Source organism: Macaca thibetana, chromosome 4 (genome assembly GCF_024542745.1).
Source record: "Macaca thibetana thibetana isolate TM-01 chromosome 4, ASM2454274v1, whole genome shotgun sequence".
Lineage (NCBI taxonomy): Eukaryota > Metazoa > Chordata > Mammalia > Primates > Cercopithecidae > Macaca > Macaca thibetana.
In genome coordinates, this window is record NC_065581.1 from 24282035 (window position 1) to 24309039 (window position 27005).

Below are 27005 nucleotides of genomic sequence, written 5' to 3' on the forward strand. Positions count from 1 at the left end.
TGAATTCACAATAAACCTCAAGAAAATTACTAAGGCCTCTCACTGTACTAGAAATTTGTGGCACAATATATCATTCCAATTTGTGGATCATGAAGGTGTGAAAAAATGCTGATCTTAAGAATTTTTATCATACTAGTACTTGATGTAATAAAATATGACCCATATATCCCACAGTACACATTGCCATTGATATGGGAGTTGTGATCCACCAAGGGATAGAAAACCTATATTTCCCTGTCATTCATTCCAGAATTTACAAGGAACTCAAAGAACTCAACAACAAAAAATAATAAGAGCCCTGTTAAAAAGTGGGCAAAGGACATAAATAGACATTTTTCAAAAGACGACATACAAATGGCCAACAAGCATTTGAAAAAATGCTCAACATCACTAATCATCAGAGAAATGCACACTAAAACCACAGTGAGATATCAACTTATACCAGTCAGAATGGCTATTCTGAAAAAGTCAAAAAACAACAGATGTTAGCAAGGATGCAAAGAAAGGGGAACACTAATACACTGTGGGTGGGAATGTACGTTAGTACAAGCTCTATGGAAAACAGCACGGAGATTCCTCAAAGAACTGAAAATAGAACTTTCATCCTATTCAACAATTTTGTTACTGGATATCTACTCAAAGGAAAACAAATCATTATACCAAAAAGACACCTGCACTTGTATTTTTATCACAGCACTATTCACAATAGCAAAGATATGGAATCAACCTAAGTGTCCATTAATGGATAACTGGAAAAAGAAAATGTGTGTATACAGACACACACACACACACACACACACACTGTAGGTATGTGTATATAGATGTAGATACACACATACATATACACACAAACACACACAATAAAATACTATTCGGCCAAAAAAATGAAATGTCTTTTGCAGCAATGTGAATGGGACTGGAGACCATTATCCTAATAGAAATAACTCAGAAATGTAAATTCAAATGGCACATGTTCTCACATATTAGTGAGAGCTAAATAATGTGTACACACGACATAGAGGGTAGAATGATAGACACTGGAGACTCAGAAAGGTGGAAGGGTGGGAGCAGGAAGAGGGATGAGAAATTACTTCATGGGGACAATTTACATTATTCAAGTTATGGTTACACTAAAAACCCAGACTTCACCATGACACAATACATCCATGTAACAAAATTGCATTTGTATCCCTTATATTTACACAAATTAAGGAAAAAAGAAAACCTGTATTTCTGTTATAGGGTGAACACGGTGGCAAGAGACACCAATGAATAATAAATCTTAGCTTATTAAACAAAACTAGTGTGCCACTTGGTGACGCCACCTTGGTGCCTTCATACACACTTGCTTCCCAGATTTGATACCCCTTAGGAGGTGACACGTGAGATAGCACATTTTCCTAATGTGCTTCCGGTTTTGTCTTCAGAGTCTCTTGTGACTGGGAACCATGCAAGTGCCTGGACTGATTCATGGCTGAACCAAAGAAGCTCAAGTTTCAATGCCTCATAACTCTGAGGATGAATTGCAGTAACGCTTCATGCTTGGGGCAATGCAGGCAAACCATGTGCAGGTTGTAGCTATTAAGAAATTCAAGAGCATGACTGCTCAAGGGCAGTCACCCAACAAGGTCATAATATTCAGACAGCCTTCTGCCGGCACCACACCTGCTCCCAATCAGTCATCAGGAGTCTAAAAATCACAAGTTTCATGGAAGCTATCACAGAACCACACTGGGAATAAGCCAGGATTTGCAACAAAAAGAATACTGGCCCATGTGTGGGCACACAGGCATGCCCACTCATGCAAAGTGAAAGAGAGCCACATCCATCAAAATAATACAACTCTTATTTTTGCTTTTTTAATACTTTGCCTTGAAAATGTACCTATAATTATCAATACAATGTAAGTCAAAGAGACCAGGCTATTTTCTCTGTAGCCTTTTCAATATTCCTACAGAGACCTAAATTCACTATACTTCTTGTGTTCACAAGGGTTTTAAAAGCACATTTTTTCATGTACCAAATATTAATAATACCAATTGATATGATCGATCATCCAAAATGCTATTTCAAAGCAATCATCATTATTGTTTTGGTCATAGTGGAGAATGTAGCTAGTTGCCAGCCTCTAAAGCGTATCTCAAGGCACTGCAACTCAAGTGGAAAGTGTAACAAAAACATGTGCTGGCCAGTTAAGCTTGGTATTTAAATGCAACACTAAAAATGCATTTCACACCCAACTTCATCAATCACCAACCAATCCTACTTTGCATCTTGGCTACCAAAAGAAAATGGGATTTGTTTCCCTGAAGAAATATGTCACTGCTCTGCTTGAATTATTAAGCTTTACTATTACAGAGAGAAACAGAGTCAAAAAAGAAAATGAAAAGAAAAAAGGAAACAAAATTAGACCCAGGTTGCCATCTACAGACTGATAGAAGCATTGCTCATTCGTACAGCATTTGGTAACTGAATCAGTAAATATCAATTTTACAAAAACGAAAAAATATGTGACTACAATTTTAATTATTAAAAAATCAAGATAACCTATGAAGTCTTTTTCTAATTAAAATGAAAATAGTATATAAGAACACTAGATCAAACATTTGCACAAGTTAACATATGCTAGAAAATAATCATAGCTATTCACCCTAACCCTAAAATTTATCACTTTGAAATAAAACTAAACAGCTTATTTAATATCAAATTTAAAATACATTGTAAGTAGGAAAAGCTATGTAAATTTTATCTCTAAAACCAAATTTTTGCATTTTACGTTATTATGAGTTCTTACACCCTTCACTTTCATTTTGCTTCAAATTCTTATTGCTTTTACCTTTCTAAAGAATAAGAGCCCTCTTGAAACATGAGTATTCAAAAGCACATACTCGGTTCTAATTACTAAAATAGATGACATTAAAGTAAAAAGCAACTTTAATAATAAATGAATATGAAGGCTGAATTAAAGAGAGAAAGGGAGAAGGGCTTTTGATATTATAATCTGGAAAATTTCTATAGTCAAAGACATCTGCAGGGAGATCCATTAAGAACCAAATTGCTCAATTTTCAGTAGTATGGACTTAAGCTAATATGCTTAAAATTATCAAGTGACGGTTTAATCTAGTGAACTGCACAAAATCCTTTTTCATTTTTCCTGGAAAAAAAAATTGTCTTTGGAAGCCAAGATTCATTTGCCAGGTTATATGTTCTTTCTATACAAATGAAAAGATACAAAATGCTTCTAGATCAGTGGTACAAGCCTGTTAGTGGAGGAAAAACAAAAAAAAATTCATTCCCTAAAACCTTCCTTTAAAAGACATCAGTAGCGTTTCATGTCACGAGATCCAGCGGTTTAAAAACCTGTAATACGCACATTATAAAACCACATTGGAAAATGTAGACTTAAAATGGGCTATTATATCTAAAACAACTACAGAATTATCTAAAGAAAAAAATAAAAGAACAGGAAAGCGTACACCTTTTCTTTTTAAAATACTATTTGCTTCAATATTAAACACGTTTTTTCAGGCCCACCAACACAAATGTTGTTAAAAATTACTTGTGGATTTCTACAAAAGCAAAACTACCAATAACTCAATTTTTTTTTTTCTTTTTTTCCAGGCAGGGTCTCATTCTGTCACACAGGCTGGAGTGCAGTGGCAGGATCATGGTTCACTGCAGCCTCAGCTGCCTGGGCTCAATTGCTCTTCCCACCTCAGCCTCCCAAGTAGCTAGGACTACAGGTGTATGCCACTATGCCCTGCTAATTTTTTGTATTTGTTTTGTAGAGACAGGGTTTGACTATGCTGCTCAGGCTGGTCTCAAACTCAAGCAATCCGACTACCCGCCTTGGCCTCCCAAAGTGCTGAGATTACAAGCATGAGCCACTGCACCCAGCTAATAATTTGACTTGTTAATGAAGGTTACTTTCCTATGAACAAGGAATATGTTAATACAGCCTCTTATGTTCTCAAGTTTTTACAAATGAGATAACCTGAAAAGATGATCATTCTCTTTCTTTCAAGGGACAACTACCTAATTTAAAGACTTTTTAAACATACCCTGGAAGTAAGGATTGGGATTTCTATAGGCTAACAAGAACCTCACAGAAAAGAAGCAAGTAACATCTTATAAAAGGCTTTTAACAACAACAACAACAACAAATGAAAAGTTTAAGACAGGTCCTGTTTCACAGTGGGTATTAAAATATTACAGAATTAACTATTTTTTAAACTTCCATCATTCATTCACTCAACACTTATTAAGTGCCTCGTATCTATCAGACTGTGCCAGTTGCTGGGAATAAGAAAAAACTAGTAGGACATAGCCCAGGGCTTTGGGGGCTTCACAATCTAATAACTATTAATTTTTTAAAGCCTCTCTCATTTTCAGTGCTCAAGGTAGGGTATGTTCTTCAGGCCTAATTTGTTTTCTTTGATTCCTGTCACATAATAGTCACTCGGTAAATATTTGCTGACTGTATTACACCCTAGCCTCCTTGTTCTCTACTCACGGGAAAGGACTGTACAAATTTCAAGATAATCAAAACTTTAAAGAGAAATCTTAATAAGAACCCACATTTTTCAGACAGATAATGGAGCTAAAGAAAAGAAAGTTAAATGAGTTGCCCAAGGTCCATGGCAGAGCTGGGATGAGAATCTAGGACTCCTGACTTCCAGCTAGTCTCCATCATTTAGGTCTTTGATGATTTAGACCCCTCCGCTTCTCTATGGAACTGGTTCACCCATTTTGCCTGTTCTTTTAACCTCACCTCACGCATCTTTGTTCTGACTCTTTAATCATTTGTGCAGCTTCCTCTAAACCCTCACAGGAGTTCAAACTGTCTCCTCAGCTGTGAAGTTCATATTAGCTCTAATACTAATGTGACTCTTCATATCGACTTTGAAATAAGCTGGAGCTCCCAGGTGGAAGATAGGGCTTTGCCCATTAATCTGAAACCTGATTCCATCAGTCCTCTTCCTGGCACCCCTCACTGTTCCACGGGTAGGGGGGGTGGGGGTGTGTGTGAGGGGATCTCAGGGCAAGAGGAGCAGTAGCCATTCCCACTGGTCTGCTTTCCAGCCAGTCATTCCCACCCCAGCGTCACTCCACTCTGAGAACACGCTGGGAATAAAACCAAAAATCGACCCTCTTCACAAAAACCTAACATCAAAGTTAACAATTTTCATTGCACACTTCCTTAGTCTACCACACTTTTATCTCATACCAGTGAAATCTTGGACTAATGCAATTTTTTATTTTATTTTATACCATCTCTCACCTGCTAGTGCAAGATGAAACTACATCTAATTTTGCTGAATAGGTTATTGTTTACTGATAAAGTTATGTCTGTTCAGTATTCTCTTGGTTATCAGTATAATTAACAAAATGACTTTTCAGGAAAGATGATCTTTGACTAATAAATCATAATGAATGTGGTCAAGGGCTACAGACACACAAATAAGAGACCAATATCATAGTAGTTGTAGGTAAAAATATTAATCAAGCAATATCAGTGGGAGCAAAGGACGAAAAAAATGTACTTTTAAAATAAGACTACCACAAGACACATTTGATCTCAAAACAAGTATCCTCATGGCACAACATCTAATTGCAAATAAAAACCAAGCATAAAAACAGCAGCATCTCTCATATACAAATACAATTTTCTTTGAAAACTCTCATATATGAAAATAAGGAATAGCTTCTGTGGGCCCAGAGAAACAATGGATCTATTTAAGAATTAAAATTGTATCACAGCCTTAAGATAATAACAACAATACACTTACCACTGTTTGGAATGGTTTCTTGTGAATTCTTTAATTTTACATTTTGTTTCACTTTCATCAGTTTTTCTGAATTCACATCTTCTCTTTTCCCTTTCCTCTTCGGGGGCTGAGGAGATGAGTTGTCACTGGATCCAATTGTTGACTTAGATTGGCGATCATTTCCCTAAATGGCAAAGTATTAGACCTTTATTACTAGCTAATGAACTCTCAAAAAGATTCCCAGTAAATACATGTCATTAACTATTGGTAAGCAGGGCAGGGGCAGGGAGGTGTATTGTCCTGGTTCTACAACTGTCCATCTTTATACATTAACTCCAAATGTATCTTCCTGGAGGCAAAAGGGTCTAGCAGAGGAAGGAGGATAAAAATAATAGCTAACAATCACTGGGTTTTTTTAACATGTACCAGGTATTCTATAAAATTGTATTCACTCAATCCTCATGCTAGCCCTAGTTACCAGCTCACTAGCCTCACGCTAGTGAGATAGACACTACTGTTACCACATCACTGTGTAGATGAGCAAGTGGGCTTTAAAGGATAAATCTTGTGTAAAGTCCTGTAGCCAGTCAGGGGCAAAGCAGCTGCCTCCAAAACCACTGTAAATCCACTGCCTTAACAATCCTCTCACTCCTGCACCTTTCTGCAGAATCAGCCAGTGTCTATTGGATGAGAATTGGTGACTTCCCCCAGAGTGATCAATTAATCTACAAATACCTTCTTAACAAGTTGTCGCTATGGGTGTATAGATGTTATCCTACAAGCAGCCATACACTGTGCTTGTAGAAATTCTCCAAATATTAATGAGTCTGTTGGTGACCACCACGGTCTCTAAGAATCGCAAATCCAGAGCAACACACAGACTCAAGAGGCTCAGGACCACATGTCCCCACTTGTTCCTAAGGGAGCTGCGCAGCTGCTTGCCCCTACTCCTGCAAGGCAGCCAGGGTGATCACACCTTCCATGGTTATCTCTAGTCCCCATGTGTCTCTCACAATGAAGACCCTGTGGCTGCCAAAAGTGGACTCCTCCACACAAGAGGGAGGTTGAGTTTCAGTGGCTCTTATTACTGGGCCAGTACATTCCCCGGGGAGCCACATAACAGCCACTGCATTGGGGGCTACTGCAAGGAACAGCTGTGCTGATACTAAGCCTCTGCTTGGCCACTGCTACAGCAAGAAACTGCCTCTTGCCAGGCATGGTAGCTCCAGACTGTAGTCCCAGCTACCTAGGAGGAGAGGTGGAGGATCACTTGAAGTCAGGAGTTTGACACCAGCCTAAGCGTAGTCCCAGCTACCTAGGAGGCAGAGATGGGAGGGCCACTTGAGATCAGGAGTTTGAGGCCAGCCTAAGTATAGTCCCAGCTACCTAGGAGGCAGAGGTGGGAGGGTCACTTGAGGTCAGGAGTTTGAGGCCAGCCTAAGCAACATATCAGGACCCTCCATCTCTAAAATTAAAAATTTTAAAAATCAGCCTGGTGTGCTGGTGCATGCCTATAGCCCCAGCTACTCAAGAGGCTGACACAGGAGGATCACTTGAACCCATGAGTTTGAGATTGCAGTGTGCTGTGATCATGCCACTGTACTCCAGCCTGGGCCACAGAGTGAGACCCCCATCTCTAACAAAAAGAAAAGAAAAAGAAAAAGAAACTCCCTTTTACTAAGGCAGTCTTGGCTCTCAGATGCTCAGGTTCTAAACTTACCTGAGAGTATATGGTGAGAGGCTACAGGTAGTGGGAAAAATGCAAGTTTTAGAAACCCCAAATACATGGCTGAGAGCTCTGCCACTGAACACAAGGGGCCATGGGCTAACTAACTCTTAATTTCCCTAAGCCTCAGTTTCCTCATTATTTGGGTGGAATTAATGTACTTGCCTTTGGGTCTAGCATGAGGATGCAATGATAAGGCTTATGGAGTGACTAGTACAGTGCGTGATGTATAGTGTTGGTTAAATAAGTATCAGAATGCTTTCTTCAAGAGCAGAGAGTTAATCTTTTTCTTAAAAATCATTTCAAACTCATACCATATTGAGTGTAATCTTTATGCAACATCTGTACTATGCTTCTGTCTAAAAGTAAATGTAGTAATATTAAATAAACAAATCTGCCTAGAAAACTATTATAACTGTTCATTTTAAACATTTATATATTCAGTCATCCAGAAGCATTTAAATGGATTTAGCCATCATCCAATTAGGAATAGAAAAATTCACATCTTTACAAATGAAGTTATTTATGCTATTTTGTCATAGCCTACAAGTAAATGAATTATGCATAGGTTTATTAACAGTATGAAAACTTGTCCAAATCTATAACACTTTTTGTGTAATTTAATTTCCTATTCCAACTGCAATTTAAACATACAGTTTCCATTTAATTATTATGGTAACTGCAACCAGAGGTTTCTTTTTTCTTTTCTTTTCTTTTCTTTGAGGATTCTTTCTTGAGAATCTTAAGCTCTTCCATAAACCGTCTGGCAGAAGAAATAGATATATGATTATAGTAGAGGTTCCAAAACCATCAGCCAAGTCTCATAGTCCCTTTTATTCTCAATGGAGTCTTTCATCCCAAGATTTTAATATTTTAGTTTAGTTTAGTTTAGTTTTAGATGGAGTCTCAGTCTGTCATCCAGGCTGGAGTGCAGTGGTGCGATCTCAGCTCACTGCAACCTCCACCTCCTAGGTTCAAGCGATTCTCCTACCTCAGCCTCCCAAGTAGCTGGGATTACAGGTGCCCGCCACCACACCCAGCTAAATTTTTTTGTATTTTTAGTAGAGACAGGGTTTCACCATGTTGACTAGGCTGGTCTTGAACTCCTGACTTCAGGTGATCCGCCCACCTCAGCCTCCCAAAGTGCTGGGATTTACATGCGTGAGCCACCACACCTGGTCGATTTTTAAAATTTTAAAGCTTTAGATGAGAGGATCAACCTTTCACAAGCAGTTAGCAAGCTTACTAGAATGTTCTGAGTTGCTGTTGAACTTGCAAGGACTGGAATGGAACCCAATGAATGAGAAACCCTGGCGCTCAGCAGGATCATTTTCTGCAGCTCTCTGGGGAAAGCATTACTCACAAAGGGGCACGAAAAGGGAGACACAGAAGCCCCACTCTGGAGTGCATGTCATTTTAAGTCACCTCTCTTGTTTATGAATAGAAAGGAATGTTCTGATTTATCAAATTTCTGATAAAAACACTCAAAAAAGCATAATTTTGGAGCATTAAGAAAGACTAATTGATTCAAATAACTACATAATGCATAGATTTGGCAGTTGACACTCATACATTCAATTATTGAGTAATAACTAATTTCCAGTTCCCATGAAAATGTGCCAAAAACATGTAGACCAAAAAACATCCAATTTAAAATAATTTTGTGAGAAGTTTGCCTCAGTGAGCAGCCTTCACAATGTGTGTATTTCATGGGTGCACCCAGAGACATTATAAGCTGGGGGTGGTGGGCAGGGACTAGATGGTGACTCCACCTGACATTTCTCTCATCTGCATATCTGGTGATGACAAGAGTAAGAAGCCCTTTTACCTATACCAGCTTCAGTTCCCCCATGGCAAAATGGAGTTTGGGAGTGTGAGGAATTTATCTTAATATGTTTATAACTTGCTTCACAGTGACACTGTGATACTTGGATAATAATGAAATTTTTTATCAAAACCTTATAAATCATAATATTTGATCCTGTAAACTACTGACCATAAGACGTATAAGTCAAATGGTAATAAGGACAACAAAAGATCACATAGTCCTTGGTTTTCACTTTCAAATACTTTCCTGATTTTTTTCATCTTTTCCAACAGAGGGTGCTGTGATTCTACCTGGTGTCACCTTGCCACTGGAAAACAGCCTTCTGCAGATGGGTATATTTTTCAAGCTCAGGGAATTTAAGATAATTTATTTACATCTTCCTTTTGCTTTTAAGGCTAGAATCACAACTTAAAATTTTCCTCAACGTGCTAATTTCTGTGACTCGGGCAGCACTGAGTCTGTATAAGAAATGACTTCTGGTCTGTCTTGCTTTGCACAAGGCATTCCCCTGGCTCCCTGACTGACTCAATTATGCACCAGCAGGGGTCCCTGTGTACACTATGGCAGCTGCTTTCTCTCCTTCCCTCTCAAGTTCTACCAGTCCCTCATCCACACTCTCTTCTATATGCAAAAGAGCAATTCCTAGAAAGCCATGTAGGAAAAAATAAATTTCTAAAACTCTAGTTCTGTGACCACTTTGATTTGCATCATGAGCTTAGGGTGCCTTCCCCATTGATTTTGCAGTGGTTCCTAAAGCTGGAAGCTAAGCTCTCCCCACACAGTCCCCTTCACTCACACCCCTCCTCTCAGTGCCAGGCAGCTAATGATCTATAAAATGCATGCATTCTCCAGGGAACCAATTCATTAAAGGAAAGGAGTAAAATAATCCTGTTAAAAATCGAGCTTGTGACTTTGGATTTACTGGCATAGGAAGTTCTGTGTGGCTCAATGCCAAACATTCACACACTGCCTAAGCCAAGTTAGTGAGAACTTACCAAGCACCAGGCACTGTGCCAGGGGTTAGTCTCCTCTACTCAAATGTAACCTCCTGAAAGAGGCCTTTCCAACCTCCCAGCTGAAATAGCACCTTCTCTCACCTCCTCTTCCCATGTCTTCATGTATTTTTATTCGTGCTTATCCCTGGTGTATATCACATGTATTGTACATTTGTTTCTGGAATGTAACCTCCGTGCATTTAGTACTTTAGAATCTCTGGGCCCTGAAGCACCAGAACAGCGCCCAGGACATCATATGAACTCAATAAATAGTTGTTGGATCAACGAATCAATCAATGACCATATACTCAAAGAAGAGTTATAATAGATGTCCGCCCCACTGCAGCCACCTGTCAGACTCACCTGTATGTGTACCACTGCCTCCTGCATCTATTCTTGCCCCGACCCATTTCTCTATAGATACCACAGCCAGAATGAGCACTTAAAAATGTAAAGCAGGCCAGGCATGGTGGCTCACACCTGTAATCCCAACACTTTGAGAGGCCGAGGCAGGTGGATCATAGGTCAGGAGTTCAAGACCAACCTAGCCAAAATGGTGAAACCCCGTCTCTACTAAAAAAAATACAAAAATTAGCTGGGCGTGGTGGTGGGCGCCTGTAATCCCAGCTACTTGGGAGGCTGAGGCAGGGACTTGCTTGAACCCGGGAGGCGGAGGTTGCAGTGAGCCAAGATCATGCCTGGACAATACAGTGAGACTTGGTCTCAAAATAAGAAAAAAAAAAATTTAAAGCAAATGATACCATTTCCTCCCTATAACCTTCAAAAGGCACCCCATCAAGAAATAAAATCCAAACTTTTTGCATGCCTGCCTGATTGAACCCTGCCTGCCTCTCCAATTTCATTCATGGCCTTCTTTCTTCCCTCCTCACATGCCAGGCTCTTTAGCAAGGGCCTATGTGACTTTCTTTCTTCTGTCTTGGATGCGCTTCTTCCCCTGCCTCATCCCTGGCACAACTGGTTCCGTTACATATCATTAAGGTCTCAGTTTCAGACAATTTTATATACATCATGTCCTGCCACATTTTATTTTCCCCGTAGCACTTATCACCATCTGAAACTATTTGTACATTTCTTTATTAGTTGATCATCCGTCTACTCCCATTCATCCCATCCATACCCCCGACCAACACACACACACGCGCGTGCATGCACACACACTAGAATCAAAGCACCATAAGTCCAAGTCCTTGTCTATCTACCACTATACACTCAGTGCCTACAGTAGTTCCTGGCACTTAGTAGGAGCTCAGTGAATATGTTTGGAATGGATGACGGATGGAATGGATGAATACAGGGTGCTATGGGAACACTGTAGAAAGAGGGACAAACTCTGCTACCATTTTTGTAAATCATAGCATGGAATGTTTGACAACTTTGCTTTCTATGTGATGCAAATATACCTTATAACTCTGAGTCTTTGTTTAACGTCACTTCCTCCATGAGGCCTCTCCTGACACACCTATCTAAATGTATTTTTCTTTTATTGTCTCTCATATTACTCTACACTTTTCTTTCATTTTTATCATACTTCATAAATATCTATTGATTTATGGAATCGCTTGTTTCACCTTTGTCTCCTCAAGTAGACCATGAGTATCAGAGACAGCATCAGATCTTTGCGCTCATTGCTATATTCCTGGGGCTTACTACTGTGCCAAACAAGTGGAAAATTCAATCAGATGAACTGATCTGATGACCTTGATTATCACAGTATTCACAGCACACAGTCTAAAAAACTTACAAATGAGCAAGAAATAAAATTGCATGTGTGTACCTACACATGCATTTTAAAGCAGAAAGGGCTCTACACGTTTTTAATGAAAATTTTAGTTTTTCAAATTTCACAATAGTAAACATATCACTCAATCCAAAGTTCAGTCACTGTGAATACAAAGAGTTGGGTCATGACTTTGGTCCTGACATCGACTTTCCCTGTGACTTGGGGTCAATTTATTCAATTACAATGGGTTTCTGTTTAACCATCATTCCTCTAGCTGCAGGGTGAGAATTAACAAGCTAATATCTATATAGTACACAGAAGGGATTCTGCTACAAAGTCCTAAAGAAAAACAAAAAAAAGCAAAATACAATTTCCAATCCCTAATTTCATGAGTATTATCTTTATAGTTGCTCTGATATTGTTTTCACCTATTAAAATATTCTTCTCACTCCTCTTTCACCCCACACCTGTGAAGTTAGGTTGCCTCAAGTCTGGGCCCTCTGTAGTTCTCACTGCACCATCTTCCTCGAGGATCCCCTCATCCATTCTCTCACTTGGCAGCACCAGTGAGACCTGCTCTGTGCAAGCTGTGCCAGGTGATGAAGTACCACAGTGACGCTATGTCTGCTATTCAACTGGGACCATTACATGGCTGATCAAATCTACAACTCAGGCCAGGTGCAGTGGCTCACACATGTAACCCTAACACTTTGGGAGGCCAAGGTAGGCCGATCACTTGAGCCCAGGACTTTGAGAACAGCCCGGGCAACAAGGTGAAACTCTGTCCCTACAAAAAACACAAAAATTAGCCAGGCATGGTGGCACATGGCTGGAGTCCCAGCTACTCAGGAGACTGAGGTGAGAGGATCGCTTGAGCCTGGGAGGTTAAGGCTACAGTAAACCATGATCATGCCACTGTACACCACCCTGGGTGACAGAGTGAGACCCTGTCTCAAAAAAAAAAAAAAAAAAAAAAAAAACCTGTAACTTTAGTCCTGATGCCCTTGTCAGGCCTCAGCTCTGCCATTTACAACTGCTTGCAGCACACTTTCAACTAAGTTTCCTGATGATACTTCCAACTCAACATGTTTGAAATTACATAGTCATCCTTTGCTCTGGCTGCCCTCTTCATGGCCATAGAACTACCATTTTCTCAAATTCCAAGCTTAAAAACCTGTTATCTTTGGCCCCAACCTCTCCATTAACCCCTTGTATCCAATCATCACACAAATCCTTTGTCCCTTGGTTTCTTCCAGATCATCACTTCCTGCTGCCTCTGCCACCTCCCCAGTCAAGGCTCCTTTCCCCTCATACCAAGATAGCTGCAACTGCCTCATAGCCATCGACTTATCTATGGCTTCTCACCATGTGAATTCTTTCTCCATGTAAAAGATCTGATGTTCCCAAAATGGACTCAGATTAATACTATCACCTCTCAGAAGCCCTTGTGGGCTGCCCTCTATTCAACGATGAAGACTAGACTTTTCATTCTGCTATTCAAGGTCATGTAATAACTGCTACCACCTACCATGTCAGGCACATCAGCCCCCACACCAAAACGGACCATCTGTTCCAGTCAGCCCAAGGAACTCACTGTCCCAGGGCTCGGGAGCAGGAGCTCTGAGCTGGCTGTGTGGATGCAATTCCTCCCCTGCCATTTGCTCAGCAGGAGGCTTTGTTTGTATTGTGTTGTACTTTACGTTATTTTGTTTCTTTTTTTTTGAGACAGGGTCTCACTCTGTGGCCCAGGCTGAAGTGCAGTGGGGCAATCTCTGCTCACTGCAACCTCCGCCTTCAATGGGAGCCTTTGAACCTGTCACTTCTACTCTGTGTAATTCCTTTTTTCATTCCTTCTTAAATGTAGATGACAAAGGTGCCTGCCTTGTGGGGTGAGGTTAAATAAATCACTACTGTAAAGAGCTTGTCATAGTGCTGAGCCCTCAAATGCCTGGTAAATGTTAGCCAGCATGACTGCTTCTTCGCATGCCATCTGCCCCGTTCCTCTCACCCTCCCTTGGATCTGAAGGTCCTCTCCCCTCATCTACCTTTTTCTGAATTTTAAACAGTTTCAAAGGCAGAGCTCAAATTCAACTTCCTCTGTGGACTGCTGCCATTGTACATTCATTCCTTCCCTCCCTCTCATGGTCACCAATCTCTAGATATTTGGTGTTTAGCATTAGCTTGTTTGTTGCCTTTTTAAGCTATCTTCTTTATTTCAAGTAGATTATAAGTTGCTTGAGGGCAAGAGCTCTATTGATTTTTATTTTATTTTTGTCATAAATAGTACGAGAGTCCCAGCTAATGAGTTCTTAATAAATATCTGTTATACTGAGTTTGGCATTACTTACGTATACAAAATTATTTTTCTTTCTTTCAAGAATTTCACATGATATAACCAAAAAAAGGAGGGATCTAAATCATCATTAGGAGACAATATCATTGCCTAGAAATCATTTACTTTACAAAGTACCAAAATAAGAATGTTGCTTAGTTAATTCAGGGTGTGGGTGGAAGATGTCAAATCAGTTCTGATCACAACTTGCTGGGTAATTCAACCAAAAGGGAAGAAAGAGAAGCTTCTGCCAGGAAGAACTGCCAAGGCAACACTCTGGCATGACATGGAGCTCACTCCATCAGGGAGCACAGACTGAAAATACGAGTAGGTTAGGAAATTACCTACTAAATGCTGTCATTGCTCCCACAGAGTAGGTATTTAAAAATGTTTGCTGAATTAACAATAAATAAATGATAAATGGAAATATTCAGATGGCAAACTAAATACTTGGAACAATTCTCAATCTTTTAAATGAACATTAACAACGATTACCCCTTTTCTCACCAAAACTTCCCTTTCAGTCTTTGTTAAAGATAGAAACCAAGACTGGATGATCATTGATGTGACCTACTACATCAGTTCTTATAGTTTGATGATTATTGCCAAGATTTTAAGTGCAATATAAATTATGTCAGGTGTATACACAAGGAAAAAAATTAAAAATACATGTTCTAAAAAACGTTAGCTCTGTTTAGGACCATAAGTGTAACACTGAAGTTCTAGTGCTGTTTCACTTAATTGGTTATACACCACAAAGCCGCTAAGTTTTATCTCTTGGAACTTAATTGAAACCCAAAGGACAGTCTCTTTGTATCATATAAAAAATATAGAAAATTAACGAGGGAACCATCTGATACTTACACTCCCTTTAGACTTTCTGGATCCTACAATAGGAGGTAGTGAAGAAGCTTTCTGACTGTGGAAACAAATTGAAATTTAGAAATCTGAATGTTGTTTACAAATAATGTACAATGCAAGATAATTAACATCCCCACCTGGAAGTCAACTGTTTACTGCCGTGTTTCACAAAAGGTAGGTAACATACACTTTCGCAAAGATCATAAAATTTCCAAACTCCATCCCAAAAGATTTGTGATGTTTTCCTGTATACTATTTTAATCAATGCTTACAAATAAACTTTTAGTATCGCCTGAAGTTTGTATAGCATTTTTATCCAGATCCCAAAGTGTTCTATTTACATTTCAAAAAATTATTCCCAAATGTGAATAATGATTTTTCCAAACTGAGTTAAAAACAAATTTTCTTTGTTTCTGTGATGTCTCCTATCTCTACCTCTGATAGAAGAGCAGAGATAAAACGCTGGCATTTGCATTCAGGTAGTTTTTAAACAAGTTGTCCTCACCAAAAAATTAAAAATTCTTTTAGGCTGTAAGAGTAGGTTGTTTTGTTGATAACTGTATTATTAGGAAAAGACCCATCTTGAAACCCAACTGAATCTCTCCAAAAATAGGACACATATATAAAAAAATTCTTATTAATTGTATGAGAAAGGCCAACGTGAGTTACAGTTTTCTTATTACCATCAAGTACGCACTGTTGTTCACAGCAGGTTAACCCAGGGTTGCCTAGCAAAGATGGCTAAAGGATTTGATTTCATGGATGGGTAAGGTTGGTTAGCAATAAGTCCGTTGGTAAATAATTCAAAAGTGCTAGAAAATCAAGTGCTCTTGCATAGTCCAAACACCACCCCTGAAATTCCATTTCATCTATTACTTATTTAGAAGCTCTTGGCCAGCCTCTCCATCAAGTTACACAAATTGTGAATTAATTGCAAACACACTGGTGATATTCTGCTCTATCTCTGCAGATGACAACCACAAAAAAAATTGGTTTGCAATGGCAAAGTGGCCACAGAATCTCTGGGAGAAGCAACAGAGATGGATCCCTGGGCACCATGAGCAAGCCAAGAGGTCTTGCAGCAAGGGCCAGAGCTCTTCTTGGGTGACTCCGCAATGTATCTCCTCAGCTGAAATAAAGCATCTTTCACAAATATATGATGTTTCATGGAGAAAAACTGTTTACAGTATATTGCACTTAAAAGTATAATCCTTAAAATCTTACATGCATTAACTGTATACCCATCCTCCCTATTTGCATAAGTGGGATTATGTTGTTTTTATATTTTACAGTTATTAAAACAAGTATAAAATATTATGGGTTTTTTAACACTCTTGGATGTTTCTATCCAAACCAACTGAAAAGTTATTCGGTCTAGCAACTATTAAGACACAAAAACTTCTAATAATGTTTGCTATAGAGAAGCTCATTGCCCTGTATCTTCTTCACAATAATAAATTTTTGTATTTACTATAAATTTCATGCATGCTAAAAAAAAATGTAGTCTTTCATAACTTCCCAGAAATTATATTTTTGTGCAGGCAGTAAAAACAAAGATCAATGTATACCATATATGCTTTCCATTCTAAGTGAATAAATAAGATTATCAATTACATAAAATATAATGGTGGTCAGCAAAAGACCCAGTGCTACTTCAAGTGATAACTAAAGCATGAGGAGTGGTAAGGATTAAGACTTACCCAAAAGGCCTTCTCATGGTTGACTTGTCAAAAATTAACTCACTGTAAGGCAGTTTCTTAAACTTATCTCTTCCAACAGCCACATAAAACTGCCCATTCTCCAATTCTGCTCCACTCTCAATAAGTTTTCCTTCTAAAGTATAAAGTCTGTCAAAAATATGAACACCAACAATTAGAATTTTAACCAACATTTAAAGAACTGCTTAAGATTACAAAGTATTCTGGATGTCAAAAAAATAAAATTACATAGTAAATAAAAACATTCTGTGCTTAATTTAGCTCATTTGTTACTATTCTCATTATTGCATTATAGATGCCTCAAAGTCAATAGATTCCACTAAATGCTAATGTTATAATGCAGATACAATGACTATCTGGCTGTACAGGGTTTCATCCCAGTGAGCCTGATGATCTGGCATAAGCATCCCTATTGCTGCCATATTAAAATTTTAGAGGAGAAAAATTTACTTGTACAGATCACAGTGCTTTAAATAAAGCTATGTTTCCATTGAACATTGATCCTTCTATTTATATTTCGTTAATACTTTTAAATTGTATTTTCTTAGCGTATTCATCAGACTGACAAGTTTCTGACCATATTCTGTGTAACAGCAGCCCTCAACCAAAGTATTACATACAAACACACAGAGAACCGGGTCAGGAACAATGGCGTGAGCGGGCAGGAGGTAAAAGAACCCATTGCCAGTGTTAATGATGCAGAACTGCATAGCATTCGTGCTTCTTTCTTTTTTTGCCGTCCCCATTAAGCAAAAAAAGAGTGAACATTATATCTTCCCAGAATCGAGCAGTTTCACAATAACCTTCCTTTACTGTAAAACTGCTGCTATGAACTACAATTAATATGTTACTTATTAAAAGAACAGTCATAATTTTACCAGATGATTTTAAACGTCCACAGAATTTTTTTTAAAGAACAGGAAAGTATTAGAAAACTAAACCAGAAAGACATTGCATATTTTTTAAGGTTGTAAGCAAGAGCTATTAATAAATAGAAGGATTTCAGTATAATCAAAAAGCTTTCTGTCTTCCTATATTACATAATAAGATTAAATGTCATTTAGGGGCAAAAAATAAATAAACAAAACATTGACCTGTCAGCTTGTTTCCTGATTACATAAATGGCCATGTTATACAGAACCATGAAATACAATGAAAATAGCCACCAATATTCCTGAAATGTATTTGTGTTTTTAGTTAGTATACAGATGGTAAAGTCTCCTTCTTTATAACATTGTACCTCTACTCCTAACAAGTCTAAATATCAACACTTAACCCAGAATTCCATGTTTTCTGCCTTAACTTAGGCTGGGCATGTGGCCCATGCCTATAGATCCAGCTACTTGGAAGGCTGAGACAAGAAGACCACTTGAGCCCAGGAGTACAAGACCAGCCTGGGCAGCATAGTGAGATGTTATGCCAAAAAACACTTGACCAGGGTTTCAAAATACTGGCATTATTGACATTTTGGACCAGATAATTCTCTGTTGGAAAGGTGAGTAGGTTGCCCTGTACATTGTAAGATGTTTATTAGCAGCACCCTTGGCCTCCACCCACTAAATAGTAGCAGAAGCCACCCCATCCCCAGTTGGGACTACCAAAAATGGTTTCGGGCACTGTCAAATGTGCCCAAGGGACAAAATCATACCTGCTTGAGAGCCAATGGCCTAGACCCAAGCATTCTTTTTCCACTTTTCTTCAAAATAGTTATATCTCAATCAGTAGTAATTTCACAGCTAGAAATTAAAAGCCAGCATAGCTGCGGACTCTAGAAACAGCCAAGATTTGACTTGTTTCCTCTGCAGGTAGGTAGAATGTAGTGAATAAATTCTTTTTGTTAATAAAGACAAGGTTTTGTTATGTTGCCCAGGCTGGTCTCAAACTCCTGGGCTCAAGTTATCCTCCCGCCATGGCCTCCCAAGGTGCTAGGATTACAGGTGTAAGCCACCACACCTGGCCCGGCACTGAATAAATTCTAATTCATGATTTTAGCCTTCTTTTATATAACTGTTGTTGGTCTACTTTCTTCTTTTGCTACAAACACAAGAAACATAAAAAGCAAGTTCAATAAATTTTTATGGGATGCTTTTTATATACGAATATACTGAAGCATAGAGAGGGGCCAATCATAAGATTAATGTTAAAGGAAAATGGTCATGTCCCAAGAAAGCAGCAACCAAATCTTTCACATCTGCCATTATATTAAGAATTACATTTCACCTATCCTAAATATATATGCACCCAACACAGGAGCATCCAGATTCATAAAGCAAGTTCTTAGAAATCCACACAGAGACTTAAACTCCCACATAATAAAAATGGGAAACTTCAACACTCCACTGACAGTATTAGATCATAAAGGCAGAAAATTAGCAAAGATATTCAGGACCTGAACTCAACTTTGGACCAAATGGATATGATAAACCTCTATAGAATTCCCATCCCAAAACAGAATATACGTTTTTCTTATTGCAACATGGCACATACCCTAAAATTAACCACAAAACCAAACATAAAACAATCCTCAAAAAATGCAAAAAAATCAAAATCATGCCAAACACACCCTCAGATCGTAGCACAATAAAAATAGAAATCAAGACTTTAAAAATTGTTCAAAACCATGCAATTACACAGAAATTAAACAACTTGCTCCCGAATGACTTTGGGGTAATAAAATTAAGGCAGAAATCAAGAAGTTCTTTGAAACTAAGAACAAAAATACAAAATACCTGAATCTCTGAGACACAGCTAAGGCTGTGTTAAGAGGAAAATTTATAGCACTAAATGACCACATCAAAAAGTTCGCTGGGCATGGTGGCTCATGCCTGTAATCCCAGCACTTGGGAGGCTGAGCCGGGCAGACTGCCTGAGCTCAGGAGTTTGAGACCAGCCTGGACAACATAGTGAAACCTTGTCTCTAGAAAAAATACAAAAAAAAATAGCTGAGTATGATGGCACACTCCTGTAGTTCCAGCTGCTTGTCTAAGATGGGAGGATCACTTGCTGGCTGCAGTGAACAGAGATCATGCCACTGCACTTTAGCCTGGGCAACAGAGTGAGACTCTGTCTCCAAAAAAAAAGTTAGATCTCAAATGAACAACCTAATAACACAACTAAAAGAACTAAAAAAGCAAGAACAAACCAACTCCAGAGCTAGAGGAAGACAAGAAATAACCAAAATCAGAGATGAATTGAAGGCGATCAAGACATGAAAAACTATTCAAAAGATCAATGGATCCAGGAGTTGGTGTTTTAAAAATAAATAAATAAATAAGATACGTAGGCCACTGGCTGAATTAATAAAGGAGAAAAGAGAGAAGATCCAAATGAACACAATTAGGAACGACAAATGGGATGTTACCACTGACCCCTACAGAAATAAAAATAACCATCAGAAACTACTATGAACACCTCTATGCACACACTGGAAAACCTGAAAGGGATGGATAAATTCCTGGACACATACACCTTCCCAAGACTGAACCAGGAAGAAATTTATTCCCTGAATAAACAAATAACGAACTCTAAAATTGAATCCATAATGAATAGCCTACCAATCAAAAAAAGCCTAGGACCAGATTCACAGCCGAATTCTGCCAGATATACAAAAAATAGTACCATTTCTAGTGAAACTATTCCAAAAAATTGAGGAGGAGGAACTCCTCCCCAACTTGTTCTATGAGGCCAGCATCATCGTGATACCCAAACCTGGCAGAGACACAACAAAAAAGAAAGCTTCAGGTCAAGTTTGTTGTCCTTGATGAACATCAATACAAAAGTCCTCAACAAAATACTTGCAAACCGAATCCAACAGTACATCAAAAAGCTAATCCACCATGATCAAATAGGCTTTATCCCTGGGATCAAGGTTGGTTCGACATACGCAAATCAATAAATGTGATTCACCACATAAACAGAACTTAAGACAAAAACCATATGATTATCTCAATAGATGCAGAAAAGGCTTTCAATAAAATTCAACATCCCTTCAAGTTAAAAACGCTCAATAAACTAGGTATCGAAGGAACATAAAATAGTAAGAGCCATCTATGAGAAACCCATAGCCAACATCACACTGAATGGGCAAAAACTAGAAGCATTCCCCTTGAAAACCAGCAGAAGAAAGGGATGCCCTCTCTCACCACTCCTATTCAACATAGTATTGGAAGCCCTTCCTAGGGCAGTCAGACAAAACAAAAAAATAAAGGGCATCCAAATAGGAAGAGAGGAAGTCCAAACTATCCCTGTTTGCAGATGACATGATTCTATATCTAGAAAACCTCACAGTCTTGGCCCAAAAGCTCCTTCAGCTGAGAAATAATTTCAGAAAAGTTTCAGGATACAAAATCAATGTACAAAAATCAGTAGCATTCCTACACTCCAACAACATCCAAGCTGAGCGCCAAATCAGAAGCACATTCTCATTCATAATTGGCACAAAAAAATAAAATATATAGGACTGCAGCTAATCAGGAAAGTAAAAGATCTCTACAATGAGAACTACAAAACACTGCCTAAAGAAATCAGAGATTACACAAACAAATGGGAAAACAGCCCATGCTCATGGATAGGAAGAATCAGTATCATGAAAATGGCCACTGCCCAAAGCAATTTACAGATTCAATATTACTCCTATCAAACTACCAATAACGTTCTTCACAGAACTAGAAAAAACTATTTTGAAATTTAAATGGAACCAAAAAAGAACCTAAATAGCCAACACAATCCTAAGCAAAAAGAACAAAGCTGGAGCCATCCTGTTACCCAACTTCAAACTATACTACATGAATTCAGTAACCAATGGTACTGGGACCAAAACAGACATATAGACCAATGGAACCGAATAGAGACCCCAGAAATAAAATAGTACACCTACTTCCATCTGTTCTTCGATGAAACAAAAACAAGCAATGGGAAAAGGACTCCATATTCAATCAATGGTGCTGGGATAACTGGCTAGCCAGATACAGATGATTGAAATTGAACTCCTTCCTCACACCATATACAAAAATCAACTCAAGATGGATTAAAGACTTAAATGTAAAACCCAAAACTATAAAAGCCCTGGAAGACAACCTAGGCAATACCATTCTGGGCAAAGGAACTGGTAAAGATTTCATGACAAAGACACCAAAAGCAATCAAAACAAAAGCAAAAATTTACCAATTGGGAAACTTAAGAGCTTCTGCACATCAAAAGAAACCATCAACGGAGTAAACAGATAAACTACAGAATGGGAGAACTTTTTGCAAACTATGCATCTGACAAAGGTCTAATATCCAGCATCTATAAGGAACTTAAAAATGAACTTACAAGAAAAAAAAAAAATACCATTAAAAAGTGGGCAAAGGACATGAACAGATACTTTTCAAAAGACATACTTGCAACCAACAAGCATATGAAAAAGAGCTCAATATCACTTATCATTAGAGAAATGCAAACCAAAACCACAATGATATACCATCTCATGCCAGTTAAAATGGTTATTATTAAAAAGTCAAAAAATAACAGATGCTGGCAAAGTTGCAGAGAAAGGGGAATGCTTATACACTACTGGTAGAGTATAAATTAGTTCAATCATTATGGAAAGCAGTGTGGCAATTCCTCAAAGAGCTAAAAACAGAACTACCATTTGAACCAGCAATCCCACTACTGGGTATATACCCAAAAGAATATAAATCATTCTACCATAAAGACCCATGCACACATATGTTCACTGCAGCACTATTCACAATAGCAAAGAAAAGGAATCAAACTAAATGTCCATCAATGGTAGACTCAATAAAGAAAAAGTCGTACATATACACCATGGAATACTATGCAGCCATAAAAAAAGAGTGAGATCATGTCCTTTACAGGAACATGGAAAGAGCTAGAGGCCATCATCGTTTACAAACTCACGCAGGAACAGAAAATCTAATACCACATGTCCTCACTTACAAGGGGGATATAAATGATGAGGACACATGCACACAAAGAGAGGAACAATAGGCACTGGGGCCCACTTGAGGGTAGAGGGTGTGAGGAGAGAGAGGAACAGTGAAAATAACTATTGGGTACTAGGCTTAGTACCTGGGTGACAAAATAATCTGTACAACAAATCACGGTGACACAAGTTTACCTATGTAACAAACCTGCACATGTACCCGTGAACCTAAAATACAAGTTTAAAAAAAAAAGTTTCTGCAAGTATTCAAGTGTTTGAGCAACATAACTATATTTTCATTTCTATTTGAATATATTTTATTTCTGTGTGTAAATTTTTTCATATTAATATATGTATGAATAGGTATATCTGGCTATGAAATTACCTGTATATATCTTTGTGTCCTTTATATTACTTATTGGGTAGGTTTGCATTTATGTATATGTCAAATGTCAAAACTATATATGTAAAAAAAAATTATAATTATTAACATCTGCCTTTACTTCTGACACCAAAATAAAATCCAACAAAATCAAAGGTTTAAACAAAATTTTAAAATACAAGGAGAAAACATAGGAGAATATTCTTCTAATCTTGGAGTAAGGAAGATCTAAGTAAGTCATAAAACGTAGTGATTATAAAGATGGAAAATTAGGCTGCATTAAAATTTAAGATATTTGTATTAAAAAAAGAAATGTAAAGAAACTGCAAACTGGAAGCATACTTAAAACTCACATCAGAAAAGGTCCATTTCCGCAATATGTCTAGAGCAGTGGTCCCCAACCTTTTTGGCACCAGGATCTGGTTTTGTGGAAGATCATTTATCCACAGACGGAGTGGGGGACAGGATGGTTATGAGATGACATGGTTCCACCTCAAATCATCAGGAATTAGATTCTCATAAGGAACACACAACCTAGATCCCCTGCATGCACAGTTCACAATAGGCTTCATGCTCCTATGAGAATCTAATGCTACTGCTGATCTGACGGGGTGGAGCTCAGGCAGTGATGTTCGCCAGCCGCTCACCTCCTGCTGTGCAGTCAGGTTCCTAACAGGCCACGGAAGGGTACCAGTCCATGGCCTGGGGGTTGGGGACCCCTGGAGAGTGCCTATAAATCAATAAGATAAATGTGCAAAGGCCATGACAGACATTTCACATACAATGGATATAAATATGTGGCATTTACTTACAGAGTACCTTGTTCATTAAGAACACAGGCTCTGGAGCCAGAATGCCTACTAGGCTTGAATCCCAGCCCTGCTACTCAGTATCTCCATAACCCTGGGCAAATAATTTTCCCACTCTATGTCTCACATTTCATGTCTAGTAAAAGAGAATAGAAACACTACCTACCTCATAGGGTCACTGAGTTAATTAAGTCAAAAATGTAAAGCACTGAGAATAATGCCTGACACATAAGAAATAGTCAATAGATGATGTTGTATATTAAATAAAAATCCAAAAACAATTAAATACTATTTTCACTCAACATGAGTGAAAAGACTAAATGTTAGTTTCACTAGACAGGTAACAGTATGACAAACAGGCCTGCTCATATAATTTCCAGTGAAATTATAAATTAGGATAAACTTTTTGGAAGGCAATTGGCAGTATCCATTAAAATGTTAAAGGTATTTGAAACTTAATACAACAATTCAACTTCTAGACTTTTATATCCTGATAAGCTTTGCTTATACAAAAAGACATATACATGTAATAGCAAAAGATTAGAAATGACATAAATATCCATCAAACCCAAAGGAAAATAAATCGTTCTACCAAAAAGAAGCATGCACTGCTATGTTCACTGCCATGCTATTCACAATAGCAAAGATGTGGAAGGCAATCTAGGTGACCATCGGTGGTGGGCTGGATAAAGAAAACATGGTGTGTATACACCATGGAATACTACGCAGCCATAAAAAAAACTGAAATCCTGTCCTTTGCAGCAACATGGATGCAGCTGGAGACCATAATCCTAAGCGAATTAATGCGGGAACAGAAAACCAAATACTACATATTCTCACTAGTAAGTGGGAGCTTAAATATTGGGTACAGATAGACATAAAGATAGGAACAGTAGACACTGTTGACTACTAGAGAGGGAAGGGAAATAGAGTGAAAAACTACTTATTGGGTACTATGCTCACTTCCTGGATGACGAGATCTGTACCCGAAATCTCAGCATCATGCAAAATACCCATGTAACAAACTCGCACATGTATTCCCTGAATCTAAAATAAAAAATGAAATTATAAAAAAGAGGTAACTGATCTTATAAATTAGGTTGGGAACATTCATTCTATTTTATAGAATGAGATGCTTACTAAAAAAATTTGGATTTGGAATACTTTGTGTTAAAATAGAATACTTTGGGCCAGGCGCAGTGGCTCACACCTGTAATCCTAGCACTTTAGGAGGCCAAGGCAGGTGGATCACTTGAGGTAAGGAGTTCGAAACCAGCCTGGCCAACATGGTGAAACCCAGTCTCTACACAAAAAAAAAAAAAAATTTTTTTTAATTAGATGGGCATGGTGGCAGGTGCCTCTAATCCCAGCTATTTGAGAGACTGAGGCAGGAGAATCACTTGAAACCAGGAGGTGGAGGTTGCAGTGAGCCGAGATCCCACCATTGCACTCCAGCCTGAGCAACAAGAATGAAACTCCATCTCAAAAAATAAAAATAAAAATAAATAAAATACTTCGTAGTCATTAAAAATAATAAAATAGAGGTATCTGTGCTGATAAGAATAATCTCTAAGATTTATTATAGGAAAAAAATCAAGGGGGTGTGTGTATACATGTATTTATTTATATATACGTATATGTATGTATTTCCATTTACGTTTTTAAAAAGTGGTCCAGGTACAGTGGCTCATACCTGTAATCCCAGCACTTTCGAAGGCCAAGGCGGGTGGATTGCTTGACCCCAGGAGTTCAAGACCAACCTGGGCAACATGACAAAATCTAATCTCTACAAAAAAGAAAAAAAAAGCTAGGTGTGGTTGTTGAGGTGAAAGATCACTTGGGTCTGGGCAAACGAGGCTGCAGTGAGCTGAAATCACACCACTGCACTCCAGCCTAGGTGACACAGTGAGACCCTGTCTCAAAAAAATAAAATTAAAAATTAAAAATGTATATGCTTCCATATGCATAGAGTATTTCCGGGATGATGCTGAAAAGTACTAGGGAGAGGGATTGGGCGTGCCTAAGGTAGGAGAAATACTCTTTACTTATACCGTATTTGAATTTTTTGCCACATGTAAAGTATTCCTTTCAATTAAAACACCTAATTATATTTAAAATCTCAATTGCTATGAGGCTGTAGATATTAATACATGTAAATATACAAACATTAATCTGTATACACATTTACCTGAAAGACATAATATGCAATCATTTGAGAACTACTATATCGTATGTGTATGAAAACACAAAAACTTGGAAGAGTGTACTGTACTAAAGCAGTATGTACCCATACATACTTTTAATATGTTGTGCACATGTATGTTATTTGTAACCCTCCCACCTGAGGGAAAATAAATGTCAGCCTCCATCGAGGGAAAATTTCATAGGCTTCATAATTTAAATCTATGATTTTAATCTTCACTTAAATTTCAGAACCTGATAAAAATGCTTTCGATTTCTTACATTTAGACAATCCCACTAAATTATTCTATGCCTCCTCTTTAAATGCACTAATACTTCCTGATATCTGATTTTTACCCTAGGCAAATAGTCTAAACTATCAAATAATCATAAATGCCTCCTTTTAAAACAAGGACAATTAAGAGTTAAGAGGCTGGCTCTTTCGAAAAATCCTTCTCAACTAAAGTTATGCTTGCCTAGTCACTGTAAATCAAAGAATAAAAATCGTTAATATTTGTGGATGTGCTACTATGTGTCAATGACTGTTTTTAGCTCTGTATGACGTGGATTACCTCATTTTAAACAACTCTATGAGGTATATCTCCATTCTACAGATAAAGAAACTGAGGCATACGGCGCCTAACTGGGGAGCCAAAATTCAAATCTACAGACCAGTGACTCCGGAGTCTCCTGAGAATATCTTGGACAATTCGAAAACTCCTCCACTTACAAGACGGT

The 27005-nt window shown here is 38.2% G+C and overlaps 2 protein-coding genes across 4 annotated transcripts in view; one reads left to right on the top strand and one right to left on the bottom strand.

Moving 5' to 3' along the window:
• ACOT13 (acyl-CoA thioesterase 13) overlaps nt 1-27005 on the top strand; it is an 812642-nt gene that overhangs the window by 390856 nt on the left and 394781 nt on the right. The gene's annotated exons all lie outside the window — the stretch shown is intronic.
• DCDC2 (doublecortin domain containing 2) overlaps nt 1-27005 on the bottom strand; it is a 194541-nt gene that overhangs the window by 109705 nt on the left and 57831 nt on the right. For both annotated transcript variants that reach the window (XM_050788232.1, XM_050788231.1), the window contains exons 5-7: nt 16952-17098; nt 15255-15309; nt 5790-5952 (exon numbers count right to left, since the gene is read on the bottom strand). In XM_050788232.1, the coding sequence (XP_050644189.1) occupies nt 5790-5952; nt 15255-15309; nt 16952-17098 (365 nt within the window). The remainder of the gene's footprint in view (nt 1-5789; nt 5953-15254; nt 15310-16951; nt 17099-27005) is intronic.